This window comes from Mesoplodon mirus, assembly GCF_964341445.2.
Source record: "Mesoplodon mirus genome assembly, chromosome: 13".
NCBI classification, from domain to species: domain Eukaryota; kingdom Metazoa; phylum Chordata; class Mammalia; order Artiodactyla; family Ziphiidae; genus Mesoplodon; species Mesoplodon mirus.
In genome coordinates this window covers 62857072-62881670 of record NC_138989.1, presented here as the reverse complement: position 1 = coordinate 62881670, position 24599 = coordinate 62857072, and the positions used below count along the sequence as shown (strand labels likewise).

General features: G+C 50.9%; 1 protein-coding gene across 1 annotated transcript in view; it reads right to left on the bottom strand.

Annotated features, from left to right (window-relative positions):
• Positions 1–24599, bottom strand: part of ARK2C (arkadia (RNF111) C-terminal like ring finger ubiquitin ligase 2C) — a gene marked incomplete at its 3' end in the record, with an annotated part of 105908 nt that overhangs the window by 12383 nt on the left and 68926 nt on the right. The window contains exons 2-3 of the mRNA XM_082640863.1: positions 2190–2505; positions 423–533 (exon numbers count right to left, since the gene is read on the bottom strand). Coding sequence (XP_082496989.1) covers positions 423–533; positions 2190–2505 — 427 coding nt within the window. The remainder of the gene's footprint in view (positions 1–422; positions 534–2189; positions 2506–24599) is intronic.

Here is a 24599-nt window from a genome sequence, read left to right as displayed (position 1 = left end):
CCATGAGCCTGTTTTGCCTGGCTGGCATGCCCTGGCACTTCTCTCTGGACTCCTCAAGGCCCACCCCCTCCAGGAAGCCTTCCCTGACCATGCTGGCTCCTGAGATTCTCCTTTCTGCCCCCCTCCCAGGGACCACTGGTTCACAGCACTCCCTGAGCTTGGGAAATGCTTTGCATTCCTGTCCCCTCCTCCCCTGCAGTACCATGAGCACTGAGCCCAAGGCTGGGCACATGATGGCACCTAGCCACATCTGAGCTCATTGCTGGAACCAGGACCTTGGGGGGCCATCTGGCCCTGAGGGTGGACAGGGCAAAAGCTGGGGCTTGAAGACTAGGACTCCGGCATCATTGAAGTGAAGGAAACAGGAACTCCATGGACCAGACAAGACCCTCCTCCCTCCCTCCGCCAGGGACCCCACTCACCAGTCAGTGCCCTCAGCCAAATACCTGGGCTGAGGTGTCTGTAGTTGGTGGCCGAATTCGAAGCTGGGGTGGAGGCGGTGAGGGTGGACAGACACTCGCTCCTGACTCCGCCTGCACCGGAATGGAAGGAGGAATCCAGGCGTCAGGGCTGCCCAGGGCCAGCCCAGCTCCCAGGAGTGCTCAGCAGCCCCAGCCCACAGCCTACGTATGGAGCAGTGGACTTCAGCCCTCTTCCCAAACTCCAAGGAAGCTTCCTGGGCAGCAGCCAATAGCTCAGAAATTCCCGCTGTCTCTGGGCTGCCCACTGTACTGAGCCTCTCCCTGGGTGTGACCACTGCAGGTCAGCTGTCTCACCCGGTCTCTCTAGCTTCTCTGCTCCTTCTCCTACTGCTCCCCTCTGTCCTTGGTGGGATGTATTCAGGACACACAGACCGGCCTCCTGTAGGCTCTCCCACCTCTGTGCACCCCCTCTGCTCCCAGCATGCTCTTCTCCTCTCCTCCACCCTCTCCACACTCTTCCCAGCTTTCATGGCCCAGGGCAAAGCCACCTCCTCCAGGAAGGCCTCCCTGAACACTCCAGATCATGGTGACCTCTCCTTCCTCTGACCTCCTACAGCACTCACCTTCTGTCCCAGGCACCCCAGCCTCTACAGACATGGACGCTTGGGGTCTTAAAGACCATCAAGTCCAGAGGTGCTCAAAGTGTGCTCCAAGCACCCCTGGCAGTCCCTGAGACCCCTTCATGGGGTTTACGAGGTCAAAATGATTTTCATAATAATACTATCATGTTATTTGCTTTTTCACCCTCATTCTCTCACAAGTGAACAGTGGAATTTTCTAGAAACTACATGACATGTGATTCTGCCACATTTGAGTGCAGAAGAAGACTTGAGAACACAGCCATCTTCTATTAAGCCAGGCATGAAAAAGATTTGTCAGTATGTATTTTTAAAAAGTCACTCTTTTCACTGATTTAGAGGCAAAAAATACAGCTATTTTTTGAAAAACATATTATTGGTGTTAACATATACCTTTGTTATTGTTATTGTCAAATGAATTAATAAGTATTTTTAAATTTCTGTTTTAATTTCTAATAGGGTAAGTATCAATAGTCATAACCCACATAAACAGAAGCTTGCTGTGATCCTCAGTAACTTTTAAGAGTGTAAAAAGGGTCCTGAGACAAAAATGTTTGAGAACCACTTAACTTGTACAGCTCCTTCTCTTAACAATTGAGGCTCAGAGAGGTGAAGTGACTGGCCCAGGATCCCGCAGCTACTTCAGCCCCATTTGATTAGTATTGTCTCATTTTACTCTGCACTTGTTTCATAGCTGGTCTCTCCAACCAGACGGTGGGCTCTCTGAGGGCAGGGCTGACCCAGCCCTGTCCTGAGGTATCCCTTAGGGACCTCCAATGTTAGAATCTGGTGACCATGAAGTTTGAGGGGACGTGAGGGGTCCCCTAGTCTAGTCTCCCACAGCATTGTAAAGTTCACTGTGAGCATCCTAGCCCACCACTTACCCAGCTCCTGACCGTAACTGTGCGATATGACAAGGACACACACAAGCAACAGAGGGAACCCGTATCGGGTTAAGGCAGCGCTCACTGCCCGAAACAAATGCCTCTAAGTGGAGCAAAAGCTGCCTCCTACACAGAGACTCATTTGGTGACTGACTGCTGGCCAAGCCTGGCAGGCTAGAAGCCAGGGGTCAAGTGCTGGGCCCTGCCCCCTCCCCGCCCCGCCCCCGCCCAGGTAGCCCACACACCTGGGGTGCGAGAGGAGCCTGCGGTGCTGGGCTTCCAGGAGCTGCTGCTGCAGGAGGTATTGCTGGTGCAGGGCCTGAGGTAGGAAGGAGGGACCTGTGACGTCCTGGAACTGCAGGGTGGGCAGCGGGGTCAGCGACTGGTGCAGGGCGCCGCTGTGCTGGTGGGCCGGGGCCATGTGGGCGCTGAGGCCCGGCTGCGACTGCACCGGGTGGGCCAGGGGGAAGTCGGGAGCGAGCTGTTGCGGCTGGGGGGGGCCCAGATGGAAGTGGCGGCAGGAGGTAGCGTGAGGATGCTGAGACCTTTGAAATGGGGCACCTGGAGAAGCAATGACAAAGACTCCATGAGCACCAGCCCTGCTCCCCTCTCCCACAGACCCCGTCTCCCCTGACGCCCAACCTACAGCTGGTGAAACTCAAGACCTTCATTAGAACACAAGTATCATCACTTTTGTATACAAATGATCATCGGTGCTCCCTAGTAAAGGCTCTGTGCAGTATGTGTTGGGGGGGGGAGTATTTTGTTTAATAAATAGATAAGCACCCTCTTTTAAATGAGCACACTTGTTAAAGGAATTTTAAGGTCCCTGGAGGCAGTTTGGCTTTCTTGAATTTCTCCCATAAGGTCAACCTTATTGACCCTACTACCTTTTTAAATAGATGCCTAGAGAAAATTTATTCCAGCGTAGTCAAGCTCTGAACTCTAATGAAGACTTGGCTAGCCAGGATCCAGCCGACAGGGAGCCCAAATTTCCAAAGAGAAAACAACCAGAAGTTGTTTTCCATGCAATTGTAAGAAAAATAAAAAATCTAATCCCACACAATTTTTAAGTAATAATGAAATAATTTGTTATAATATTATCATTTATTTAAAAGCAAAGATTTCCAGCAATAAGTTGGGCTCAACGTTGCATTTAGTCTAGTCTCCACTACCTTCTAAATAACATTGACCTTGATGATGACAAAGCCTTACAAATTTTCCATAAGCAAAGATCCAGCTCTCAGCGCTGGAGTCCTTTAATAAGGAAGGAAGTAGACTTGGCACCTCAGGAAGCTTTACAGAGGCTTCCTGCTAAACATGGCAGGTTCAACATATATCTGCTCCTTCCCAAACCCCACTGAAATGAGAGCAAAGGCATAAAGGGAAAATAAACAGACAAGGACAGAGAGAACAGGAGAGGTGACATCAGCAGGCAGCAAAAGTCAACAGATTTTTGGAAGGTGGAAAGCAGATGGAGCAATTAGCAGAGCTGAGGAATTGGAAACCAAGCACCTAATGAAGGCGCAGTCAACGAGAAGCGGACAGATTTGCCACACGTGCTGGAAGGGTCAGGACAACTCCTGTGGTGGCAGGAGAGATGGCGGCGCTGAGAACAGGGAGGCTGGTGGCCAGTCTCTATGAGGAGCAATTCTGCCCAGGGCATCTCCCCTCTCCCATGCAGGGCAGTGACTGCCGCTCCCTCGCCCTGGCATTTTGCAGGGAAACTGAGCCAGAAAGGCTCCAGTAGAGGAGGACAGGGGTGCAGCACCGTGCTCAAACAGGGGGGGTTAAGCGAAAGTCTTACACTTGGAGCTTTGGGAACCCCTGCTCCCTTCTGCCTCTTGGTTCAGAGGGCGCTGTCGCTCAGGTGCCCCTCCCCTGCACGCCCCACAGCCCCAGGTTGGAAACTGGCCCCAGAAATAGCTCTACAGTTGGGAGGACCCCGTAAAATGGTTGAGTCCCCAACTGGCAACTCCATAATAAAGCCCATAAGTTGAAAGGTCCATATCCATACACACACACACACAGATTCTGGAAGTTATTAGTGACCTACTCTTCAATATGAACAGACAGCCAAGGATGACCAGTCTCTTGAGGAAGATTACAAAGTGAAAAGAGAGAAAGAATATACTAAATTTAAAAAAAAAAAAAAAGAAAAGAAACTCAGAGGAACAGAAGTAATGCAAGGATCCGAAAAAAATAAACTTCAAAACACTTTAATTAATATCCTCACGAGGGCTTCCCTGGTGGCGCAGTGGTTGAGAGTCCGCCTGCTGACGCAGGGGACGCGGGTTCGTGCCCCGGTCCGGGAGGATCCCACATGTCGCGGAGGGGCTGGGCCCGTGAGCCATGGCCGCTGAGCCTGCGCGTCCGGAGCCTGTGCTCCGCAATGGGAGAGGCCACAGCAGTGAGGGGCCCGCGTACCGCAAAAAAAAAAAAAAAAAAAATCCTCAGAAAAATGATGTCGGGTCCATGAGACAACAACAAGCTCCTTTAAAAGGAGTGATGAAAAAACAGAGCTCTTGGAAATTAAAAATATAAGAGGTGAAATCTGAAATTCAGCAGGTTGGAAGATAACGCTGGGGAGATTTCCCAGAAAGCAGAACAAGAAAACAAGGAGTTGAGGAAAAAGATGGCAACGTTGAAGGTTGCAGTCAGAAGATTCCACAGTTTTCTAGTAAGAGAGAAAGAATGGAGAAAATTGTTGAAAAAAATTATTTAAAGTAGTTCCCAGAACTGACAGTCAGCTTCTAGATAGAAAAGGCCCTCTGAGTGCCCAGAAAAATGGGGGGAGAGGGGAGAAGAACCACACACCAAGGCATCTCCCTGGGAAATGTCCAAGCAGTGGGGCAGAGAGATGATTCTGACACCTTCCAGAGAGAAAGCAAACTGGTCCCATTCGAAGGGTCTGGAAGCAGGATAGCACCAGAATTTTTCAAGAGCAACACTGGAAGCTTGAAAACAGTAGAGCAACTGCTTTCAAGGTGCCGAAGGGGTGTCGGGGGAAGATTTTCAATCTAGAATTCTGTGCCCAGCCAAACTATTAATCAGGCGTGAGAGTAGAGTGAGGCCATTTTCAACCATGGAGGGTCTCAAAAACAATTAATCTTCTCACACCCTTTCTCAAAGAACTACTGATGCAAACCAAAAGAAAGGAGCAAAGAAATAGGGGGTGACACCTGGAAGAGGGGCTTTCCCAAGCACATGGCTGTACAGGGCCTCCAGCAATCATTTCAAGGCGGGGAGGAGGGAGGGCGCTCTGAGGGGTAGCTGGGGGGTGGATCAAAAATATAACATTACCATCATATTTGGCCACATGAAAATAGTATTGGAAGGAATTTTCCAATTTTGTAGAGCATTTGGTAAGAATTTGTAAAAAATGTCACAGAAAGCAGGCAATTATTACCTCTAAGAAGAGAAAAAATTGTTCAGAAAGTGTAATGATTACATACTACTTGGTTCAGCAGTGAACAATATTTATATGTTAATAACACAACAAGCATTAATAAACTATTTTAGAACAGAAAAGAACATTTCTTCCATAAGAAGAAAATAGACAATGTCAAAATTGAAAAATCAACAAAGAGCAGTAAAAGAATTTATTTAGAATTCACTTAGTAAGTTATGTATTTCAGGAAGTAAGTACTCGAAGAAGAGTTGGAAATGTTGAGCTTCTAGTGGCGGGGCTAGGGTGGGGAGGGCAAGGGGCAGACAATTGCTGTTTTACTAAATGTGTCTTATACTGGAGCTATCTGACTTTGTAAATGACATGCAGGCCATTGATAGATTTTTTTTTAATCTTTTAAAAATAAATATTTGCAAAACAAAATGGAAATAAAATGCATTTCTGGCTCACTGCAAGTGAGCCAGAAAAGAATGATCTAGAACCTTAATTCCCACCAGCATTCCAGATCAGTAGGGCCTCCTCTGCCTGGTGAATTCTGGCTTCCATGAGTCCAGGGACTGTAGCCTGAGCAAGCAGGCTCTGGATTCCCCCTTCTCCCTCGCCACCATCTATCATACCGTAAAAAAGGAGGAGAAGGTCCACGTGACCAAAGGAAGGAGGGCAAGAAGGGAAAGGAGAGCTGTCGAAAACTAACAAAGTGAAAGACAGGCATGACTGCAGAAGAAGCGAATGGGGTTTAAAAAAAAGGGATATTACAAAGACTCCAATCCAGCACTGCCTATTAAATTACAGTGTGAGCCACATATGTAATTGTAAATTTTCTAGTAGCCACCTTCAAAGAAGTAAAAAGAGGTGAATTTAATTTTAATAGTATATGTTATATAACTCAGTATATCCAAAATATTGTTTCAACATGTACTCAATATAAAAAAATTATTGAGATATTTTACACTGGTTTTTTTTTCATATTAAGTCTTCAAAATCCAGCGTACATCTGGCACTTGCAACACACCTTAGTTCCGATGGCCACTTGTGGTTAGCGGCTTCTGTGTTGGACAAGGCAGCTCCAAAAGAAAAAGACCAACTCCATACATAGAGCAAAGAATTTTAGCCAAGTTTGCTAACTGGTCTGCCTTCAGAGGGGGAGTCCCCATTGCTTACTGGTGAGATGCGCACCCCTTAGTCTGATCCTCAAGCTCCATCCCCCTGATCCCCACCGCCCAAGCCCTCCCCGACATCAAATCTCCACACACTCCACGCACATTCCCACCCCGGGGCCATTGCTCATGCTGGTTGCTGCCTTCCCTGTCTTTAAAGGTCATCTCTCAGCAACTCAAAAAATGCCTCCCCTGCCTGCCAGCCCCCAGGGACGCCTTCCTCCTCTGCATTCCTGTAGAAGGCCCTGTCACTACCACTCATTTGGCACCTGGCAGTAGCTACCTTGAGCTGTTTCTTCACACTCACCGCCCCCAGCTGGCTGAGCTTCCTGTCTTGCTGTTTCTGGATCCCCACGCACCTCCCTGGAGCTGGCACTCAGTAAATACCTGGTTGGCTGACTGCTGGAGGGACTGAGGGAAAAGCAGTGGCTCGAGGCGACTGATGCACTGGGGCTGGTTGAAGGCAAACTGATTTGAAATTGAGAGGGAAAGAGAGGGGCAGATAGGCCCGGGTGAGCTCCAGGTTTTTTTTGTTTTTGTTTTTGTTTTTATTAGTTTCCGCTTTCTAACAAAGTGAATCAGTCATACATATACATATGTCCCCATATCTCTTCCCTCTTGCTTCTCCCTCCCTCCCACCCTCCCTACCCCACCCCTCCAGGTGGTCACCAAGCACTGAGCTGATCTCCCTGTGCTCTGCGGCTGCTTCCCACTAGCTACCTATTTTACGTTTGGTAGTGTATATATGTCCATGCCACTCTCTCACTGTGTCACAGCTTACCCTTCCCCCTCCCCATATCCTCAAGTCCATTCTCTAGTAGGTCTGTGTCTTTATTCCTGTCTTACCCCTAGGTTCTTCATGACATTTCTTTTTCTTAAATTCCATATATATGTGTTAGCATACGGTATTTGTCTTTCTCCTTCTGACTTACTTCACTCTGTATGACAGACTCTAGGTCTATCCACCTCACTACAAATAGCTCAATATATACAATGGAATATTACTCAGCCATAAAGAGCTCCAGGTTTTAAAGCTGCAGTGCACAGGGGCTGGGCAGGCAGAGCAGGCCAGCATCCTCCCCCTCGGGGGCTGGTGGAGCCTCTCCCACCACCAGGAACAGCAGCTGCCTCCCTCCCACAAGCCCCTCCTGCCAGGAGGGCGCCCACCCTGTGAGGGGGGCCCTTCCGGTTTCTATGGAGGCCCATTAGGGAGAGGACCGACCACCACCCTGGAGAGGTTTCCACTCTCCTGTAACCTGTGCCCTCCAACTGATGCACTGGGCAGTGAGGGCAGCTGCCCTCTCTCCTGTATGGGCAGCAAGAGAAAAGTGAACAGAAGTATCTATATGGCTCATAATATTTCAGGCAATGTCTACCTGCAAAAGTCCTTTGACTTCTGTTCTGGGACTTTGTGCCCCTCTCCCCTGTCATCGCCATCCCCAGAGGGTTCTCAGTCTCATCAGCTCTGCTCAGAAGGACATGAAAGGCAGGAGACATCCATTCTGGGGCCCCTGCTGTAGGGTCTGTGAAAGTAACAGCTGCTGTATTCGGTCTCTAAGACCAGAGGAGTGAAGTTCTTAGGGTAGACTGGTCGGGCCCATGACAAGCCAGTGACCAGTGACAGCTGAGTAACACATCCCAAAGTGCCCTCATCAACAAACAACCTACAATTTTTCCCATTAGAGTTACTCCTTTGGGTTAAAAAAATAATCTCCAGGTGTCCTTGAATATATTACCCATTTATCTTATTTCCCCAGGACTGAAATGCCATCAATTGGAGGATTCATCATGAACTAAATCACATTTTTAGGGAGTGAGGAGAAAGAGGGGTTACTTTTTAAAAAAAAAAAACAACACCACATTAAAGAAACACAGCAAGGGCTTCCCTGGTGGCACAGTGGTTGAGAATCTGCCTGCTAATGCAGGGGACACGGGTTCGAGCCCTAGTCTGGGAGGATCCCACATGCCGCGGAGCAACTAGGCCCGTGAGCCACAACTACTGAGCCTGCGCGTCTGGAGCCTGTGCTCCGCAACAAGAGAGGCCGCGATAGTGAGAGGCCCGCGCACCGCGATGAAGAGTGGCCCCCGCTTGCCACAACTAGAGAAAACCCATGCACAGAAACGAAGACCCAACACAGCAAAAATAAATTAATTAATTAATAAACTCCTACCCCGAACATCTTCTTAAAAAAAAGAAAAGAAACACAGCAACTGTAAGACACAAATTAGTTTCAGAAATGTGTAGAAAAACATGTGCACCTTAGAATTCTGGAAATTGATGCTATAGGACCCCCCTGAGAGCTAGCTGGGAGGACCTTCGAGCAGGGGTGCTCCCCTGGGGCCTGAGCAAGGCAAGGCAGGGCTGGGGCAGGGGGAGGCCCCTGTGCAGGGTCTTGCCTGATGGCCACCTGGCACTCGCAGGCGCTCCACAAGACCTGGTGGCTGATTCGTGCCTCATGGGCAGGGAGCCAAAGAGGCTGGCAGCTGGAGAGGGGGCGCAACAGCAGAAACCACGCAGCCCCACGAGGAAGGGAAGGTAAAAGAGAAGCGGAGGACATGGGGGCCAAAGGCTGTGGGCAAGGTGGGTGGAGATGACAGTGACAGAGGTCTCGAGTCTCTGGAAGGTTCATTGACACTCATCTGGTAAATGACAGAGCAGAGATTTGAACTGAGGTCTTTCCTGAAAACCAGTTGTCAGTGGGAGGGAGGGCAGAGCCAGGGAACGAGAAGGCTTGACAAAGCGAGGGGCCCTGCTGAGGAGGAGAGCAGGGCAGAAACGGGGCCTGGACACCCAGAGGACACGCTGGGCCGGTCCAGGTTTCCTGGGGACAATGGGGATGGAGACAAGGGGGCCAGAGGAGCCTCAGAGCTGGGCCTGGGTGGGAGCTGAGAAGAGCCAGGCCAACAAGTCAGAAAGCCAGAAACGTCGGTGGAGACAGCAGATCCATGTGGCCTGATAGGCTTCTCCGGAGCAGGCAGCATCCTGAGCTGGAGGAATATTCTAGCTGTTTTCTAATCTGCACCAACTTGGTCACCTCAAGGTAACGTGGCTTTCATCCTTCAGACTCCAGGGCTGAGAGGCACTGCCTTCAAACCCTCAGGTGAAGAGGGAAAGAGAAGAGCAGGCAGTGCTGGGGACAAGGACCAGGGGGGGCCTGCCTCCCACCCCAGTGCCCCGGGATAACTGCCTACTGCCAGCGGGGGCCTCAGGGACAAGGTTGCAGACCCACGGGCCAACCAGGCCGAACGTCCCCCACTCCTCCCAGAGATGCAGGACCCTGGGAGAATAGGATGGAAACCAAACCTTGCCGCATCTCCAGGGAAGCCGGCAGGTCCCATCCTCCCCAGGCCAGTTCTCAGGCGTCAGATTCCCACTGTCCTCAGGTCACTGACCCGCATCACTCTCCCTTAGAGGTGGGGACAAAACAGGAGGGCGGGGCCCACAGCAGAGTCACAAGGGAGGGGTGGGCCAAAGAGAGTCCCTCCCAAAGGCCCGGGATGGAGGGCAGCCAGCCCGCAGGGACCAGAGGCTGATACTTGTCTCTGCTGAGCACCTCCTTGAAGCTGGGCTGGAGTCAGAGTCTACTCCTCTCTGAAAAGCCAGCTCTCAAGCAGCAAAGAAAACCAGTTTTTTGAAAGCAGATTTCTGCCCACAAGAGGCCAGGGAGGAAGCCCTCTGCTACCAAAGAGGCTTTCAGAGCCAGGCAGAGTCACCCGGTGTAAGGGCTCCGTCTTAGAGGCCTGGGTGCCTCCCCTCGCTGTCAGACCAGGCTGGACACTGGACTTCTCTGGGCCTCAGTTTCCGAGACCGTGACCCACAGTGATGTACCTGATGCTACACACCTGCTAACATCTCTCCGCTGAAGGGGCCACAGGCATCTTCTGGCCTGGCCTCTCCTCTTGCTTGCGGGGAAGCCAAGTAAGAAGCACAGGAAGACCTTGCGCACTGAGTGTTGTGACTGCCCCCGGAGTCCCCCAGCAGGCCAGGCCAGACCCAGGTCTCCTGCCCCACCTCCTGTTGGGACAAGCCTGTGTGTTCTGTCCCATGTCCACACTGGAACTGAGCTCAAAGCAGGGAGAGGCAGAGTAGACCAGTGCTGGACTTCTAAATCCATCTTCCAATGGCTGCCACATCATCCTAAAGCCAGTTCTGAGTGTCCCATCCCTTGCAAACGCCCCTTCTGGCCTCTCTCTCTCTCACTGCTCCCTGTGACCTTCCCTCTCACCTCTCCTGGACCCCCAGGGGTCTTACCTGCCCCCTGGCCCCATACCCTACCTCCCAGGGCTGTTGCAGTCTGTCCAACCTCGACCACCCAGGGCAGATGTTAACTCTGGGATGGAATCTCCCAGTGGATGAAACTCTTCTCTCCATCAGATTTGTGGCATTTGCCTATTATACTTGGCATTTTATTTCTGGACAAATTTTATCTCCAATAATCAGCTGTAAAGTGAGTGATTTCAGGACAAATTCCACGCAGTAAATGTCCTTTGTTCTTAGAAGGATTAAGGAAACTTCCAAGAAGGGAGGGAGAGAGAATGCAAGAAAGTGAGAGAATGCAAGAGAGAAGGAAAGAGAAAGAGGCGGGGAGGCGCGAAGAAGAGAGGGAAGAAAGGAAGAAGGAAGGAAAAAAGAGAAAAAAGACCTTCGTTATCTTAGAAGAGTTAAGTGTTAGATTATTAGCTAGCAAGGAAATACAGTTCTTCATGGAATCATCGAATATTCAAGCTAAACTAGGCTAAGAGATCATACAGCCTTTGATCTACAGGATGAGAACCCCGAGGAGGCTGGAAAATGGCGGGTGGCTTGTCCGAGGGCTCCCAGGTCGTTATGACCAAGTTGGGACTTAAGTCCAGGCCTCCTGAGATCCCGTGCAGTGTGCTCCACACCCATCCACACATGCTACCCCAGAGAGGAACCCGCCTGCCCAGGCCCTGGTGGGCCCACCTCCCCTCCCCACGCCCGTCCCCATCCCAAGCTCCCCCAGGAGGAAGCCTTTCCTTCCTAGTAACCATGAGATAACGAGGGACCAGCTGCTGGTGCTCATGGGGAAGCAGTCTGAACCTCTGCTGTGAGAGATGCTGGGAAATGGCCGTGGTGGCTGACATCGTGTAGGTTCAGCCCAGTCCACATTGACCAGCAGCCCCAGGCCTCTTCCCTGGCCTAAGAAAATGCCAAGGACAAGCCCCAACTTTGATGGAGTAGACCAAGGTCTTTCCAGCCCATTGGGTGCTCCTGTCACAGGCAACTCCTGCAGGGTCCCTGGAAATCCTGTGAAAAGCTTTAAGTCCTACCATTCATAGGGTTTAACTGGTAAAGAGGGATGGAGGAAAATTCTGGGGTCTTGGCACAAATTCTGGGCACCTTGTGTTAACATGGACAGGGATAAACTGGAGTCTGATGAGGAGACCAGGGTTGGGAGGGAACTTGAGTTGTCTAAGAGGAGGAACAGCTGAAGAATCTGGGTGTGAGCAGCAAAGAGGAGACTCAGGGTCAGGTAATAGCTGCAGGCAAAGGGATTAGCTCTTTCTGGTAGATCTGGGTCAACATAAGGAAGACATTTCTTAGAATTCACTTTGTCCTCCAAAGTTCCTCATCACTGGTCGTGTCCATGCAGAGGCTGGCTAGCTGCCAGCAGAGAAGTGTGAACACTGGAGGGGAGATGGCCTGGAGCACCTCCAGGGTCCCTTCTGTGCCCACTATGAGATGATGCAAATTCACTGCAACATCTACCCCCTGCCTGAGCATAGTTAGGACAAACTGGTCTTTGAAAGCACAGAAAGGCTGGTCTGGGTGATGGGGAAAGAGGAAGGAACATGACAGCAAGCAGAGAGCACACCCGAGTATTCAGGGCCCAAGCCTGCAGATGCAAGGAGGAGAAGCCACCCACAGGCAGGCATCCAAAGACAGACTCCCTCTTCTACTCAACATGGCCCCAGGAGCCTCTGTCTGCACTGATACAGCTCAGAACTTTGTTTCCTGCATATTCTGAGCCTCCCAGTGGCCCCCACCAACTTCTCCAGCTTGGGACACGTTCAGGTTTCGTGTTGCTAGGTAACGCATCCTTTGTGAACCACTCAGATGCAGGATGGTTGGAGAGGTGATACAGGAGAGAAGGAGGAGGGGGCAGGTTGTGGGATGTCTGAATGGCAGGACCAGGGCTGGGGTGTACCTCGTGAGCTCACTACTTGAGTGCGACCCAGAGGAATCAGAGATGAAGAATGTGGAAAGTGGGTCATCTGCCCAGACCCCCGCTTCCTAGACTGCTCTTTCTGGCTCCCGTCCTCACTCCAGGTAAATCGAATTAACCTCTTTTGCTCCAGTTGACCACCCCAAAGAAGCCTATTCCCTGGCTCAGTTTCTTGGCTGCTAGAAGTCTGCTTTCCTCCCTCTGCATAGTTTGGTTCCCTGACCAATGGGAACAAACGGCCAAGAAAGGAAGTGATATGACCAGAGGGATTCTTTACAGCCGCTTTGTGAATGCTTCCCCAGGGCCAGCCTTTGATCTCTAATGAAAAGCTCAGCTTCTTCCGAGGAACTGAATTCCTGGCTCTCAAAGCACTGCCGGGAGGGAACTTTCCATCCTAAGGAAGCCTACCTGCTCATGGGCATGAGACAGTTAAACAGCAAACTTCCAGCAAGCAGCGAAGGACCAGTTCTCCAGTTGTGGTTGCAAACCAGGGATAAGGGAAGGGAGCCCAGCAGCGGGAGGTCAGCTAGAGACAGGATGCAATTACAGAAGAGGAAAGCGCCTGTAGGTAACGGGATCATCTTCTGGGCATGTTCCATCCCAGAAGATCCTTTTTTCTATCTAATGCCAAGGAGCTCTATGAAAACATTCCCACTATAGTCATAAAAGGGCATTTTGGGGCTTCCCTGATGGCGCAGTGGTTGAGAGTCCGCCTGCCAACGCAGGGGACACGGGTTCGTGCCCCGGTCCGGGAGGATCCCACATGCCGCGGAGCGGCTGGGCCCGTGAGCCATGGCCCCTGGGCCTGCGCGTCCGGAGCCTGTGCTCCGCAACGGGAGAGGCCGTGACAGTGAGAGGCCCACGTACCGCAAAAAAAACAAAACAAACAAACAAACAAAAAAAGGGCATTTTGTAGAAGGTATCTATGGTCAGAAGACCTCACCCCATGAGGGCAGGACCTGGCTCTATCTCATGCACCTGTATTCCTAGTGCTTGGCACAGATCTTAATACGTAGTAAGAACTCATGGAAGGAAGGAAGGAAGGAAGGAAGGAAGGAAGGAAGGAAGGAAGGAAGGAAGTGGGGAGGGAGGGAGGGAGGGAAGGAGGGAAATGAACTGTTGAACATGTAGGAAGTAGCATCCTGCTAAAAGCCTTGGGAGTGTGCAAAACAGCTGCCTCCCAGCTTTTCAGCACTGGGGCGTTTCATGGTAGCAGAGGAACAAATGTGACTCAAGGAGGTAAAGTGTAACATAGAAAGACTGATGTGGGAGACGCTGCAGACAGAAAGACTGGGAATTCTTTCAACGAATCTAAGGATCCAGTTGCAAATCCAACGTGGACTGGGGTGGACCAGCACACCAAGTGGTCAGTGTGAATTACAACCAACGAACCCAGAAGAAGAAGTGCTTTCAAACCCAGAACAGAAAGCCTCCTGCCATTCCTGGCCAAGGAAGGAGGGGTCTGCACTGTTGACGGCACTGGTTAGCTTTCTTGTAAACCATATGTAGTTCGTCCTAGGTCATGAGTTTAGATAATCTTCTATTATTCTTGATAATGACTCAAGTAAATTAAAAAAACAACAAACAAAAACCCAAGCCTCAACAACTTTCAAGAAGTGTCAGGGCGGCTACCTGGGCCCACCTCACATTAGCATTGCCTGGTATCCAAAATAGGCAGACCAAGTTCAGAAAGCCACTTCCACTAGGACTCTGTTGAGATTTGCAGCACACAGGTCACACCCACACAAAGGCCCAGCCCTAGGACTGCTGTGGGCAGGACTGAGGGTAACATCCTTCCTCGGCCTCCCGCTTCCCCAAGGAGAGTTCTGTTCCTTCTGACTCCGTGTTCTCCTCTGCCTCCTCCACCCTGCTACCAGCCTGGCTCTCAGGGCCTGCTCACTGTGATGGGCAATGACAGACGTGCAACGGTGGCTTTCCCCAGGAGCAGTTATGTTTTAGCAAGGTCACATCATGAAGTCCTAACGCTGGGATTTCACATGGCAGCCAGTGAGTCAGGGCACAGGGTGTGGGGAGCTCCTGGCCTCCCCATGCCCTGAAATTAAATTCCGCCAGCGGGTGGGGTGTACCTACTTTCAGAGGGAGCCAGAGGCAATTAAATTAGATTCCCAACTGTTACTGCCCGTGGGCACCTCGGTCTGGCACCCTGGGATGCGGGGTGTGTGTGTGTGTGTGTGTGTGTGTGTGTGTGTGTGTGGCGGGGGGAGGAGGGAGTGAGGGAGGAGGTTGGTTGAAATATATGCGAGAGGAGGAAGGAAGGCAGGAGAGTGGCTGTAGGAGAGAACGGGAAAGGGGACGTCTAAAGGGAGAGAGGGAAGAGAAAGGAGCGCGGGAGGGAGACGATGCCTGGAAAAGCCCACGCTGTCACCATCTCAGAACTAGCAGGCCCCAGATGCCTAAAACAGCAAAGGCCCCTCTCAAGTCACCTCAGGGGACTCTGTTGGCCCTGGCTTGGCCTGTGATGGCATCTGCTTCCACCAGCATGACCGCCGCCCAACCCCAGGCAGGCCATGTCTGGCTGTGCCCATGTCCACTCGGCTCATCGCCTGGTGTCCTGCGTAGGTATCACCCCAGGCCAATGTCCCTTTGGCCAGGTCCCCCCAGTTGGACCAAGAGTCCCCACAGGCCAAGACTGTGCCTCAGGAGAGCAGCTGAGGCACTTCACTTCCTAGCTCTTCACTGAGCTTTCTGATATGCAAAATGAGTGCGTAGTGGCTCACCTGGCCACCTGACAGGGTGACTATAAGATGCCAGCTATGAAAGTGCCTTACAGAGGACAAGCGTTTCTCACCCTCCACTGGGCTGGCTGCAGAGAACAGGCTCAGGGAAGACCTACTTCTTCCAAGTCCCCCCTCTCCCCCTCAAGCCCCAAGCACGGTCTACAGTGAAATGGCAGGCAGAGGACAGTGGCCAGGGCACCCAGCAACCAACCACCACCCAAGACCTCCCTGTCAACGGAAGCACCCTGGCTGGCCTCCTGCTCCTGGGGTGAACTTAGGACATGAGAGATAGTCATGGACCAGTAATAACATTCCCACTGGAGGCAAAAATTCTCCAGGAGGGAGTCATTGCTTTGGATTAAGCATTACTCTCTCTCACTCCTGCTTTTAAGATACAAACGTCCCCAAGAGGGTAGCACATTAAGTCCTTAATGTTGGGTGTGGATGAACTTGCAAGGCTTTCTCTCTGTCCAGAAAGAATGGAAAAATCATGGAGGTGCTGAGTAAGGTGGCAAGGCTGGGAGAGAAAGACTGACTTTATCTGCTTCACAGCTCTGTTCCTGCAGCCCTAAGGATGAAGACAGCCAGATAACAGGTCTTTTCTGGGTCTAATGCTGTCTGGCCACATGCATTTGATTGGCCAATTGCATTTGACTTTAAACTTGACTTATCCACTCACCAAATATTTACTGCATGCCTATTACTTGCCAGGCACTATTCTAATGCTGGGATTAGCCACGAATAACAGTCAAAAACGTGTGCCTTCATGGGACTGTGATCTAGTCCTGCACTGCCCTGTGTGGTCACCATGTGAAATGTGGCTAGTCCAAATTGATAAAGGCTGTCAGTGTAAAATAAGCACCAGACTTCAAAGGTTTAGTACCAACAAAAAAAGGTAAAAATTACTAAAAACTTTGCAAATTACTTATATGTTGAAATGATAAGTTTTGGATATATTGAATTAAATAATGTATATTATTAAAATAAATTCCATACTTTTCAAAATGTAACTGTTAGAAAATTTTAAATTTTATATTTCTTACATTGTATTTCCATTGGACAGTGCTGGTCTAGACAGTAAGTAGCTATATAAGAAAATATGTCATTAATTGATGATGATAAGAGCTAAGGAGAAAACCAAGAGGGAAGGAGGATGAGTAGGCGGGAGGTTAATTTTTAGATAGGATGGCCAGATGAGCCTTCACTGAGAAGGTGACTTTTCCATAAGGAGCTGAAGGAGCACGAAGATATCAGGAGAAGAGTTTTCCAGGCAGACAGAACTGCAAGTGCAAAGGCCCTGTGGTGAGAGTGTGCCTGGCATTTTGAGGAACATCAGGAGACCAGTGTGGTTGAAGCAGAGTGAGATAGGGGAGAGTGGTAGGAATTTAGGTGAGATAAATACTGGGAGCTCAATAAATATTGAGACCATGCAGGACCTCACTGGCCATTATAGGATGTTGGCTTTTACTCTGAGTGAGATTAGAAGCCAAAGGAGGGTGTCTGAGCAGAGAAGTGAAAAAAATTGACTCTCTCTGGCCACCATATTGAGAACAGGCTACAGGGACAAAAGGGCAGAAGCAGAGACCAAGAAAGAAATGATTGTTCCTTGGACAAGGGTGGGAATGGGGCAGAGAGAAAAAGAGGCAGCCAGATCCAAAACCTATGTCAAGGGTAGAGGTGACCAGATTTGGATGGATTGGACATGGAACATGAGAGACAGAGGACAAGGACTCCAGATCTTTTGTCCTGAGCAACTAGGAGGATGGTGTGTTAACAGTTTGCAAAAGTGGTCCCAATCCTTCCCTCCTGGTACGCACACACCTTGCAAGGTGACTTTGTAGCCCCTCCCACCAAGAGGCGGAATCTATTTCCCCACCTCTTGAATCTCGGCTTCACCATACGACTGGACTGATTTTGACCAATGTAGTGGAAGTGGCATCATGCCAGTTCTGAGCCTGGGCCTCAAAAGACCTTGCCGTTTCCACTCTCATTCAGACTCCCATATGACCAAGCCCAGGCTAACCCACTGGAGGATGAGCGACCATGTGAAGCAGAGATAAGTTCCCAGCTGAGGCCATCTCAGAGCAGTCTGTCCCAGCTAATCATAAAAATATAAGTGAACCCTATAAGACCAAAAGGACTCCCAGCTGAGCCCAACCCAAATTATCAACCCACTAAATTCTGAGCTGAATAGATGGTTGTTGTCTTAAAGCCAAGCTTTGGAATGGTTATCATGCAGAAAAAATGCAAACTGATACAGATGATGTTGCCATTTATTGAGGTGGAGACTCAATTTTTTATTATGCTGTGATTGTTTGGAATGTGAGTCTGGATGCTTACAGAGCAAAAGCCTTGTCTTCTCTCCCTGCAACACTCAGAGCACCCTCAGGAAAGGGCTAGATGGAATCTGGGTGCTCAGTGCACACTTGGTGAATGGATGGATGGATGGATCATTCGATAGATGACTTATTTTATTTATTTATTTTTTTTGTGGTATGTGGGCCTCTCACTGTCGTGGCCTCTCCCGTTGTGGAGCACAGTCTCCGGACGCGCAGGCTCAGCGGCCATGGCTCACGGACCCAGCCGCTCCGTGACATGTAAGATCCTCCCGGACCGGGGCACGAACCCGTGCCCCCCGCATCGGCAGGCAGACGCTCAACCACCGCGCCACCAGGGAAGCCCGATAGATGACTTATTAATCGGCTCCCTAAGCACCAGCCAGGTCCCCGATTTACCCTTCTCTTGACAAAGCCAGAAGAGCTTTAAATGCCTCTCCTCCTCCCCGCCACCCGCCTTCTACTCTGTCCAGAGTTTGCAGTTGAACCTCGATTTCCTGGAGTTTCATCAGCGATAGCAACAGAGAATTGAAACCCACAGATCCAAGTGTTTCCTTGAGAACGTGAAGCACTGATTTCTAGCCTGTTTTGACCTCCCACACCCAGCCTTTTCCCAGATGTGCTAGCAAATAACAAATCAATTGTTTTGAGTTCTTCTTTCTCTCCACCTCCATGACATGTTAATTAGCAGGGGAAATGCCAACAGCGAAGTCAAAAGGGCTGAGGACAATCCCCAGCCCTGAGTAGCCAGCTGGTGCAGCACTGGGAGTCCTGACTTTCCACCCAGGGCTGGTGTCCTTTTCTGGGGCTTCGGGCACTGTTTTCTGCTTCCCCGCTTGTCTTTCCTCCACCCCAGGTGCTCCGGGTCCCTCAGGAACCCCACACAGGTGCCTCTGTGATGCTCTGTGTAATGTCGGTGCAGCATGTCACCTCTTACAAAGCATTTCCCAAATGCAGCCAGCCCCACCAACATCCAGCTCAGTGAATTATGACACTATCCCCATTTTAGAGATGAAGGAACTGAGGCTCAGAGGGTTAGGCAGACTCACCCCACATCATCTGGCCCAGCGCTGGGAGTTTGGAGCCTGGTTTTCTGATTCCAAACCTGTCTTTCTTTCAATGTCAGCACCATCAAAGCATGTTCTCAATAAAGGGCCAAATACACCGAGGAGTCGGGGAGGGGGGCTCCTTAGGCAAATTGCTGGTAATTTTAGGTTAGGTCTCCCATGGGCATTTAATGGATGTCAATCTCTGGCCGAAGTCATCCAGGCCTGGGGTGGGGGCACTCTGAAGACATTCGGGGACTCTCCCAGGCCCTGAAACTGCACCAGCCTGCATCTCTGGGGCTCCAGTCCTCTGAAGCTGTCCTCTGAAGCTAGCGGGGTATCCAAGAGCTGAGAATAAAGGCCAGTCGCCAGGTTCTTTAGAGGCCTCGTGGGACTTGTAGCTCCAGTCAAGCCCTGATCCCATCCACATTCCCCATTTGTAAGACTGTGGTGGATGAAATGAAGATGTTTATTGGAGGCAAGCTGGCCCCCACTAAACCTAACATGGCCTCTCAAGAGACCCTCCCCAGCTACCAATGCACCTCTCCCTCTCCGCCAGGGCAAGGGACTCCACATGCTGTGTACCCTTCCCGAGTCTGGGGGGAGACGTGTGGATGTTGAGTGTATGTGAGTGTACACATGTATCCACAACCTGCCCCATGGCCTGATGGGATTACTCAGGCCTGCCTGTTGGCTGTGCCTACACACAGTCCAGGTTTACCAGGTCAATTATTTTTTGTTAAGTACCTGCTCTATACCCAACACAATACGGGGGAGTGAAGTATTTTCCCTCAAGGGAAAAGCAAGTTGCATTTAAATGGGTCTTAATCACCCACTCGCTGTGTGGCCTTCGGCAAGTAGCCTAGCCTCTCTCAATCTCCACTTCCCAGCCTGCAAAATGGGCATAAGGATATTGCCATCTCTACCTCCAGGATTGTCCCGGAGTCATCTGAGATACGCTGGGGTAAAACACCTTGAAAATTGTAAAGTGACTTACACACAATGAGGCCTAGTATCAAAGATGTTACAACAAGCACATAGATGGGAAGAACCTGAGGATGCTGTAACAGTTTGAATCACATTGTGTGGTTTAGATTTCAGCACATGTGCAGCAAAAGCAAATACTCAGATGATTTCTGGAAGGATCCATGAGGCCTGGCAACGGTGGTTCCCCACGAGGAGAAACCTTGGGTGGCTGGAGGCAGAAGAGGGAGGGGAATGGGGTTTTATCTGTTTGTATACATCATTTTGTGCCGCATGACCTTTGTACCACGAGTATATATTTTGTGGTTGTTAACATACAGAGTAGTTTTAAAAATAAAATAACAAAAAATGTCCATATAGCAAAATAGGAAAGGTGGTCAATCTTCAGGGTTGCTCTACTCCCCTTTCTCATCCTCCCCCTCCTTCATCCCAGGTTCCCAGGACCTCCCACAACTGTCTACCACTCCTTTCCCCAAATTTCAACTCTTTGTCTCTCCCCACTTAAAAGACAAGCAGGCTGAAATGCAAAGAAAGTGCTGTCACACCTCCCAGTGGCAGGGCTAACTCACGGTGGATTTGGGCTCAGTTCTGTAGAGCTTCCCTGTTCCACAGAGCGTCCACCACCCCCAATCTGAAACTATAACTCACATCTGCTGAGGAAGCGTGGGGAGGCCCTATAGCCGTGAGTTCAGGCCTGTCTGACACCCACAGCAGGTGTACTCTGCGGTAGAAAGGGTCTTTCCAGGGCCCCTCGGATGTCACCACATATCTACTTCAGGATAAGGCTGGGTTCCAGTGACGTTGCTTTACAAAAGGTGCTTGGGGTGTGAACTTGGGAATCAGGGCCATTGGACAGGGTCAGGCAGCTGCCTTATTCTAATTCCACTCGGGAGAGAAGAGGCCTTGGCAGGCTTCCCAGCTTGCAATGTTTTAACCAAACAATTTTGAAAACTGAGTTCAAGACCTGTCACCCAAAGCAGCAAAATTTAGCAGAGTGTCAAGGAGCCTAGCTCCCCCTGGCTAAGGTGGGAAGGCCAGGAACACCTCCAGCTTCTGAAAGAGAGGGAGGTATTGAACATGAGGCATCCCTCATTTGAAGCAGCCCAAGGCCTCAGGAATTCTGTGGGGAGTGGGGGAGTTGAGAATACTTGTCAGGGACACAGGGAGGACCTGCCAGTGACCTTGGCCAGGGGCTACACTTTGGGCTTCTGTGGCCTCATCTGTAACAGGGCACAGTGACAGCTAGCCCACAGGTGTGACGTCTGGAGCATGGAAGGCATGCACTCCATGTGGGTTGCTGGCAGTGTCTCCACTTGCATGACAGCTCCTGCAGGGGTGGCCTGTCCTCCTCCGAGAGTGCGGGGTGGTCAGGCCCTTTGGCAATTGCCATTCCTGTCTGTCCTGCATGCGCTGGAGGGGGAACATTTCACAGCCAACATGTGTCTCAGAGACCCCGCAGCTGGGGGAGCTGGGGAGAGGAGCGCGGCAAGTGAGAAGCAGCAGACAAACGAGGCAGCCTCCCGGGCAGCATGACTGAGCGCCGTCCTCCTCCCGGGAGCCCTCTCCACACCCTGAGCTGCATGCAGGACAGGGCTCAGCTCCCAGAGGGAGGCTTGGCAGGAGGGTGCCTGCTCTCTGCTCTGACTCCCGCTGTCTTCAGAGCCTGACAGACAGCTATGAGCTGCTCTGAGAGTCAAAGACAGTGGCAGACAGGCAGGGACATGTTTGCCAGCAAGCTTAGTGGTGAGTCTCTGAGGCTGCCAGGCAACCAAGAGACCAGGGTTGCTGGCTTGTCTCCTGCCAGCTGAACAGTCAGCCCAAACCAGGATGTGTCTCCACAACCCTGAGGCCCCTGGAGTCCACACTTTCCCCAACCAGGACACACGGTCGTGGCAGGGTTCATGGACAGTTGCCCAGTGTGAGATCTGATTTTGAAAAATGGGGGTGGGGAGACTCAAGCTTGGGGGCAGGGACTGCGCTTTGATTCCCAAGGCTCTGAGATGAGATGAGCCAGTTCTCTCCTGCTGAGCTTGAGATCTGCACTTGGGGAAGAGAGGGCATTTAAAAATAGCATAACTGACTTGAATACCTCTGCTTCCTGCCTGCTGCAAGTCAGATCCAATTACTCTGCTGACAAGAGGCTTTTAGCCCAGGGAGCCTGGCATCCTGGATGCCACTCCAGGGTGCTGGACACCATGGTGCCCTAGACACTCCCCTCCCAAAGGGCATCCAAGGGTCCAAGAGAAAGGGACCAAGGAGAGGCAAAGGTCACATACACACATGGCCCAGCCCAAGGTCATCATTAGGGCACATCCAGTTACTTGATTGAATCTGGTTTCCTTGAACACCCTCCAACTTTTGTTCACATTGGGTGAACAGTCCTAAATATCTGACCCATGCCTGAGATTCCACCAGTAGAGCTCCACCCCTTCGGAATCCCTCACGAAGATACAAGAGACCCTCCCCGGGATAGGTACTTGCTCAGAGTTGAAGACACACATAGAATGTCAACTCCATGAGGCAAGACTTCCATGGTCTAGTTCATTTCTGGCACACAGTTGGTACTTAACAAAGGTGTGTTGAAATGAATGGATCAGTAACAAAGGGGATTTGGCAGGAAAATGCAAATGCCTCCATGCAACCCCTCTTACTGCAAGGGTGAGAAATAATCAACTGACCCAGAAATACGTGTCCTATTAATCATGGCCGCATGGCATCACCTCATCAGCAAAGGCCTAATACAGGGGCCTCTAGGAAATGTGTCTCTTTCCTTTCTCCAACCAGTGTCACTACATCTTTCAAACTCACCCAGCCCAAAGCAACTTGCCAGTGACCCTGTTAAACCAGCAAATGCTAGAGCGGTGGCTCTCTCCTGCCAGGCCTCACCCCACCTTCTCCATGGAGCCGTCCTCTCCTTTCTACTCTGGTGCTCTCCCTTCCTTAAACTCTCAAAATTATTGGATGCTTGGGGAAGGCAAAGTAAGAGAGCTGCCACTAAGTAGGGGGAGGAGGGTGCCTGGAGCCATCAGGCATGTGTTGCATGTCTTGTCTATGACACTTGTCACTTTCCACCGCATGTGTGTCACAAGGAGCCTTGTCTTAGCAACTTCCCCAGGGTAGAGGCAGGGTCTTGGTCATCTGCCACCTACACACAGCCAGCACCTGGCACACACTGGTGCCCAGGAGATGTTTAATTAATGAGTGTGTATGGAGGGGACCCCGGGGTGGGGGCGGTCCTGTAAACATTACAAAAGCACATGTAGAAAATCAAGGAACTACTTGCTGACCACTTTTATTAGCCTGGACGATTGAAGAAAGGATGCAGAAAGTGAGTTTGCCATGTGCCACATCAATGATGAAAACTGGGGGACAGTGGCACTTCCACTCTCTGGGTCTGTTTACACTTCCTCTGTGATGGATTTCCACTTGTTTGCCTGTCAGGGAGGCCCTCCCTCGAGCTAAGGCCATGGACGGTTATGGGTGACAGCTTTGAGTGTTTCCAGGCAGGGCTCCAGGTCACAAGCAAGATCTAGGCCCCAACACCTCCCTAGGGTAAAATTCCACCAAGAATCAGGAGCCTCCTGAAGCTAATGAATGATGATCCCGATCCTGAAGGCCGTATGCAGGGCACTGGACTGTGAGTTTGCCCTTCAGTCTCATGGTCTAAGGGGCTCTGACCTTCACCGTAACACACACAGCTGGCTGGCTGACTCCTCGTCCACCTCCACCCTGGCTGTGGGGAGCCACGTGTGTGGACAGAGAAGTTGGAATGAGGACAGTTGCTGGCATGTCACAGGTGAGACATTGAGCACCTCTCTCATTCAATCATTCTCGTTCTCTCTCTTTCACTGGGACCAGCTGGAGAGCAGAAAAGCATGGTGCAAGGAGAGGAGCATGAAGCCAAGCCCAGCTAAGCATTTGGTGCCTGAAGAAGTGGAGCAGAAGCAGAGCAGGACCCTGACGTGTAATCTTAGAGGTGGAAGGTGTATTGCAGGGATCCTCAAGAGCCCCCCCACCACCCTCGCCACATCAGTGAAGTGGCAGGGCCCACAACTTGGCCATGGGGTTCTAATGTGGTGCAACCTCTATGGAGAGTTATTTGGCAATGGCCATGAAAATCACAGATGCACACCCCTTGTCAGCAGGCAACTCCACCTGGTATCCTACAGGTAAACGCATACATAGAAAGATATGTGCGGGCTTCCCTGGTGGCGCAGTGGTTGAGAGTCCGCCTGCCGATGCAGGGGACATGGGTTCGTGCCCCGGTCCGGGAAGATCCCACATGCTGCGGAGAGGCTGGGCCCGTGAGCCATGGCCACTGAGCCTGCGCGTCCGGAGCCTGTGCTCCGCAACCGGAGAGGCCACAACAGTGAGAGGCCTGTGTACAGCAAAAAAAAAAAAGAAATGTGCACAAAAGGTGCACCATTTCTCCTAAGAAGTGCAAGACTGAGACAGCCAAATGTCCGTCAGTAGTGAACCGTGTGTTCAGGGAACATTGTACAGTCACGAGAAAGAATGACCATGGTCTCCAGGATGCCTTGAAGTGAAGAAAGCAAAGACTCTGAAAGGCCCTCCAAATCCTTCATTTATACATGGGAAGGCTAAGACGCAGGGTGAGGAATGAGTGGCAGAAAGCCACCCCTGGGCTACTAGAAGCAGTTCTGTGCTGGGACCCGGGCCACCTGACGCGCAGTACAGAAGTCCCGCCACTGGCACCACAATTTCCACCCTCCTCAGATGTGGCCAGGAGTCCACAGCCTCTTAGTGCCCCCACCCTGATACTTAATGACCCAGAGT